Genomic DNA, 6,588 nt, shown 5'->3' with positions numbered 1-6,588 from the left:
AAGGTAGCGGGAGGGGAAGAATGAAGCGGGGGAAATTGGAGGGGTAGACGAACCATGAGAGACGATGGACTCTGAAAAACAAACTGAGGGTTCTAGAGGGGAGGGGGGTGGGAGGATGGGTTAGCCTGGTGGTGGGTATTGAGGAGGGCACATTCTGCATGGAGCACTGGGTGTTATGCACAAACAATGAATTATGGAACACTTCATCTAAAACTAATGATGTAATGTATGGGGATTAACATAAGAATAAAAAAAAAAAAAGAACAGTCAAGGGGGAGCCCAAGGGCATGCTGGGTTTGGTTGCATCTTCAGTCTTCAAGTCACCATTGGCCAGAGTGAAGTGGCCCCATCCTATAGAGTGCGGGCAAAGCTCTCCATTCCCCCCTCCCCAGCCCTCGAGGGAGCACCTCTGTTAGCCTTGGCATCTGCAGGGCCCATTTCAGCATGCCCCACATTCCTACTCACCACCGTAATCCCAGCACTTCCTTCTAAGACCAACTGCCACGCAAGTCTCAGCCCCTATAGCTTCTTCATTTTCCTCATTGTGCTCACCATTTTTTATTCATCTCCCTCCATTTGGTTTTATTCATTGCTTTATCTCATCGGCCCAAGAACGGTGCACCGCTAACACCAGGGACTCAATAAATTTCTGGTGAATGAGTACACTTGCAAGAAGAGTTTACACAGAAATTTGTACCGTGTATTTTTTTAAAAATGAAGCTCCATGCTTCAAAATGTGTTTTTCTCCCATAAAAGGACTTTCTCCTCCATTTAAATATGTATCTTTAAGAAATCTCGCACACGTAGTATTTTATTATAGACAATTTAGTTTACAAATCTTTATACACTTTAAGGAAAACAATCCGGCATCATAAACATAAAAATTTCAATATGCGAAATTAAATTTACAACAAGAAAATAAGCATGAACTTATTTTTGCACTATGTGGTTATTGCTACACTACCTTTATAATTCCTATCCAGAGTCCGAAAGTGTAGTCAAGCCCTAAAAATGTAGCAGAAGCATTTCCGCACACTGGTATCCATAATCTAGTTTGTGCAGCAATGTTTCCACTAGACTCATAGAGTATTCATAGAAGAAAGAAGCAAGGGCTGGTCATTTGGTGGCCCTTTGGACTTTCTGCAACTCTTCAATGGGCTTCCACTGTTGGTTGATTGTTAGAAGCTTAAAAAAAAAAAAAAAAAAGAAGGAGGAGGAAAACACAAATGTTTTTTAGGATCTGTCCTTCATCCTCATGTACCCTTTTGGGATTTGTCCACACTCCCCTTTGGAAAGAGCATCACCATAATATTTGTAGTCAAAGAACCATCTCTCCCCATCTCTAAAAACATGCACAAAACAGTAATATGGGCTCTAAAGAGCCTTTGGGTTCCTGAGTGTTAATAGGATCCGAAAGAAAGGTCATATATATTTGCCCACTTTCACGTAACAGGTTCTAGATTTCTAAGTTTCCCATGGTTTTATGTGAACTATAAGTTCAAACAGTGTGTCTGCCCCCAGTGAGTGGATGTATAATGCTCTAGCACAAGGGCTTGGCACATAGTAGGCACTTAACCAAACTTCCTCATTGTAATTACTCAACAAAGGTACAAATGATCTAAGTTATGCAATAAGTGAAAAGGGGCAGAGCTGTGGACAGTCCTTGACTTCCAAAAAACTCAAATTCAGAGACTCTCATTTATCCTCGCAAGTTTTCTATTGCCCCAGGATCTAAGAGATGTAGGTAGGCTGTTTTCTTTTTCTTTTTTTTTTTTCTATTTAAAAAAAATTTTTTTAATTGAATTCCAGTATCATTAACATACAAAGTTACATTAGTTTCAGGCATACAACAATTCCATACATTACTCGGTGCTCATGATTCAGCAACTCTATACATTACTCAGTACTTACAACAAATTCACTCCTTAATCCCCATCACCTATTTCCCTCATCCCCCACCCAGTTCCCTCTGGTAACCACCAGTTTGTTCTCTATAGTTAAGAGTCTGTTTCTTGGTTTGCCTCTTTTTTTTCCTTTGCTCATTTGTTTTGTTTCTTAAATTCCACATGAGTGAAATCATATGGTATTTGTCTTGCTCTGACTTATTTTGCTTAGAGATGCAGGTAGTTTTAAAGATTCTAAATGTCCTTCATTAGGTCCAACTCTGCTATTTGAAAGTTTTGTTAAAAAAAAAAAATTCCTGGGGCGCCTGGGTGGCTCAGTTGGTTAAGCGACTGCCTTCGGCTCAGGTCATGATCCTGGAGTCCCGGGATCGAGTCCCGCATCGGGCTCCCTGCTCAGCAGGGAGTCTGCTTCTCCCTCTGACCCTCCCCCCTCTCGTGCTCTCTCTATCTCATTCTCTCTCTCAAATAAATAAATAAAATCTTTAAAAAAAAAAAATTCCTGACAGACCTAAGTAGTGTTAGTTCCAACAGACTAAATGTTTCTTACTTCCAAAATATTTAAAATGTTAAAAAATCTTTTCTATAGTCTTCAAAGAATGAGTGACTATTTGCTGATTTTGCTTAAAGAAAAGGCCACTCCTGTTTCCCAGAGCTCCTGTTATTTATCCCAACAGACCTCATATTAACTTTAGATAAATAATAGATACAAGGAGATAATATATTACAGTAATGATGAAAGTTAATATTTGAGTAGGTACTCTGGGCCAGCCACTATGCTAAAGGGTTCTATGTATTTTACATTCTTTAATCCTCCTCACTCTGAGGTACAGCCCTATTACTGAGCCCATTTTAGAGATTCTGAGAGCCTCAGAAAGGCCAGGTTGTCCCAAATCACCTGTGAATAATGGAACAAGGATTTGAACTAGACCTCCAGAACTCCATAGCACTCCCTTTACCACTACACTAAATGGCACTCTAAATGTGAAAGGGATTAAATCCATTTTGCTGACTAGGGCGCTTAAGTTCAGGCTAAATGTAAACCACTTTTTTTTTTTTTAATATTTATTTTAGAGAGAGTACGAGCTGGGCAAGGGGCAGAGGGAGAGAAATTCAAGCAGACTCTGTGCTGAGCACAGAGCCCAGCATGCGGGCTTGATCTCATGACCTGAGCGAAATAAAAAATTGGACACTTAACCACTGAGCCACCCAGGCACCCCGTAAATCACTTTTAATGTAGTAATACCTTTCTAGGTACATTAGGATCCACAGTTTCCCAAGGTTCTGGATTTCTTTTCCGATCAATGCTAGAAATAAAAGAAAGCTGATTAAACACTAAAGTAAGTGAATTTAAACCTACTCTGACACTGGGTCTATAAACATGCTGGGACATCATGGGACAGATCCAGACTGATAAACAGACATTCATCTATTAGTTCACTGACCCTGATGGAAGGTTAGGTAAGGGAACCTCAGGATTTGGCTCAAACATTGAGGACCAATTAATTCCTCTGCTGGGTAGAAGCTCTGTATTCCCTTTGTTGGTCTGGATGGGAGAATGCTCCCATAAACTGAATAGAAATGGGGGTGGAAGTGACAGGATAAGAGCAAGCAAAATATATTCTTGCTCTGGTTTCTAGGACAGGCAGAGGGCTGGGCTTGAACCCTGTAGGTGGTGAACTGCACCGAGCGAGTCCCCTCTGCCAGAGCCTGGCTTTACCCCCCTCCTTTCCAGCCCTGCCCTTGGACGAAGATCAGTTTCAAGTTTTTCTCTTCCTCATATTCCAGGACACATGGTATTTTATCTTCTTACAACCATGGTATTTTATCTTCTTACCTAGAGCTGAGGTTAAGTTCACTGTAGACAACTGAATCTATAAACTCTACCGCATTAGGAAAGATCTTCCTAATAAATTGAAATTTTAAATTTTCATTAAAATAATGATTTAAGTTTGATGACAAATATCCCAAAAGATCATTTAAAAACTTTAAATTTCAAAACTTAAGTTAAAAAAATTAAACTTTGCTGCAGAAGTGGAAGAAGGCCAATGGATGAAAGGATATTTAGATACAAGGAACAAACTCATTTTATTAATATCATAATTTAACAGTCTCCTGGTATCAGGAAGCTTTCTAGTCCCGACTCCAAGTTCACAATTTGACATTCTTACCCTGGGGGTGAAACTAGGAAACTGATACCATGCAGTTCATTACTGAGGTTAACCTAACACTGCTAAAAACATTTTTACAAATGATGCCTACTTACATCACATCACTTTTTTGAAGGGAATATATAGCAAAGGACGAAGCTCCACCCGCTGCTGCGGTCATCATCAGCACCAAAGGAATAAGCTAACAAAGAACAGGTTGAGGGTAAATATTCCGATGTTTCCAGGTGAAACATATGAAATATAACAGAATAGCTACATATCATTTTATATTTTCTTCAAAATATGCACCACCTTTTCATCTTTAAAAAGTAGTTATTTTAAGTCAAGAATTTCAATGGTCTTAAAAACTTACTTCCTTCTTTTTCCTCAGGAGTTGGAAAATGTTCATGATGACTTTACTGTAGAATGCCAAATCTAGAATTAAAAAAAAAAAAAATCCAAGATACTGATCAAAACTTCAGTCACTAGGACCCAACCTGGTGAGGACCAACCGGCCAACGTGCGCCCCAAGGCAGCCTCGGGCGGCTCACCTGGGAGGCGGGGCCGGGCAACACGCGCGAACGATGCAAACGCTCAGAACCGAATTGGGGCCCGGCGTCCGCACTTATATACCGATCACAAACGATGGGCCGGGCCAAGGCACTCTGGTCACGCGGACCGGGCTGGGGGCGTGCGGGGCCTGACTCGCTTTCCCCGCTCAGAGCTGGGCTCCCGGGCGCCCCCTGCAGGACGTCCTGCCCGCGGACGCGACGCAGCCGAACGCGGGCACTGGCGCCCCCTGCCGTCGGGCGTGGTCCTTACCTGCCGCCCGGCGAGAGGGAGGCTGGCGGTTGGCGCTCGAGACCAGACCCAGCGCCTGCAAGGGGGTCGCCGCTGAAAACAAACGGAGCTCCGATGGCCAAAGCCTGGGTGAAAACCGAGCCGTCTAAAAGGCGGTCCGGAAAAGGAGCTGCAGAGCCGGGGGCAGGGGGATGGTGGGGCTCCCAGGTGCAGGCAGGTAAATTAAAATCAATCCAATCACATTAAAAGCTCCAAAATGTGATGCAGCGCACATATGGAGATAATTAAAATTAAATTGTAAAATTCATTTCAGAAGAACTCCATGGTGTCCTGATTTGTTCCACTAAAAGATTTTAATTTCCATTCTCCTCCTTCCCCCATTTCTTTAAATGGAAAAAATCAGGAGGTGAGGGAGAAGAAACAGAATCAGCTTTGGAAAGGTTTCCATCTCGGAGACCACACAGTCTTTGCCTTCGTCTTGAGGTCTCCTTTTAACTCGCCCCTCACAGAGCATGCAGGAGGCTGCAAAAGCACGGAAATAATGCTAACTCTTCCATTAAGCCAGGGCCATGTGTCAGACTCTGTGCCAGAATCTTCCCGGCGTTTTTGCAAGGTGAGTATGTTATTTAGGCTCAGAGATGTTCAAGTCACGTAGCGGGCAAGTGGCGGAGATGTAATTAGAACCCAGGTCTGTCTGGCCCCAACACCGCTGTTCTTCCTGCACCACGCTCTTAGCTACTAGCTCGGTATTTTAAAATAGTTATTTAAAAACAATTATTTTAAAACTGAAGTTCAAGCTATGAGTTAAGGTTAAAACGGAAACATGTGGGATGAGGCTCAGTGAGGCTCATTCCGTTGAGCGTCTGCCTTCGGCTCAGGTCATGATCCCAGAGTCCTGGGATCAAGTCCTGCATTGGGCTCCCTGCTTAGCAGGGAGCCTGCTTCTCCGTCTACCTGAAGCTTCCCCTGCTTGTTCTCTCTGTCTCTCTGACAAATAAATAGATAAAAAATCTTAAAAACAAAACCAAAAAAGGGAAACATCTTCATGTCCTCTGGAAAGGACCAGTCCCAGATCTGTTTCAACCCCGTTTTAGTTCTAGGCATGGGCTTTGCAGGGAAACAGAGCTGAGTTCCGAGCCTACCCTGCCACACTTTATCAGCTGAATGACTTCGAGAAACTACTTAACCTTATGAGTCTCAGTTTATAAATCTGTAAGATGGGGACAAACCTAGCATAGGAGGGGTTTGGAAAAAATGTTAGAATGTATGTAAAGTGAGTGGCATTCTGCCTTGCTTGTAGTAGGCATTCAATAAATAGTAATTATTATTTGCAAAGATTTGTTTTATGTAAGGCTGATCATAAATGTAGCTTCACACCCACTTAATCTGATAAGCAATCTTTACTGTGTAACCTCAGAGCTGTAACTGGAGACATTTTCTGGTTGGTTAGGTTCATTAATCAGTACATCAAAGAAAACTCAACATTAATTCTCTGTGGTTTGTATTGTATAGAACCAAAGGAGCCTTTTAATGCTCCTTCTGCAGGATTTCTAAAACTACTTTTGTCAGAAGTTTCTTTAAAAGGCCTCATTTTTTTAACAATCAAAGATAAGTGTTTCCAGGAAGGAAGGGAGAGAGAAGGGGAAGGAGGAAGGAAGAAAGACATTTTATAGGACTCTATCATGTCCCCCAGATTAAAATGAGTGTGTAGCCCTTACCCACTGATGACTTCAAAC

At 42.2% G+C, this 6,588-nt stretch overlaps 1 protein-coding gene across 1 annotated transcript; it reads right to left on the bottom strand.

The window, feature by feature from the left end:
* Positions 1-793: 793 nt before the first annotated feature.
* Positions 794-4,720, bottom strand: COXFA4L3 (cytochrome c oxidase associated subunit FA4L3). Its single transcript, XM_006727439.3, has 5 exons — positions 4,603-4,720; positions 4,425-4,486; positions 4,168-4,253; positions 3,148-3,208; positions 794-1,185 (listed from the first exon to the last, which is right to left on the bottom strand). Exons 2-5 carry the CDS (start codon positions 4,458-4,460, stop codon positions 1,117-1,119), a joined length of 252 nt encoding a protein of 83 aa, XP_006727502.1. The 5' UTR covers positions 4,461-4,486; positions 4,603-4,720; the 3' UTR covers positions 794-1,116.
* Between the last annotated feature and the right edge of the window lie 1,868 nt (positions 4,721-6,588).

This window comes from Leptonychotes weddellii, chromosome 9 (assembly GCF_054177405.1).
Source record: "Leptonychotes weddellii isolate Sample4059 chromosome 9, ASM5417740v2, whole genome shotgun sequence".
Lineage (NCBI taxonomy): Eukaryota > Metazoa > Chordata > Mammalia > Carnivora > Phocidae > Leptonychotes > Leptonychotes weddellii.
The sequence above is the reverse complement of the archived record's forward strand: the minus strand, read 5'-3'. Positions and strand labels throughout refer to the sequence as shown.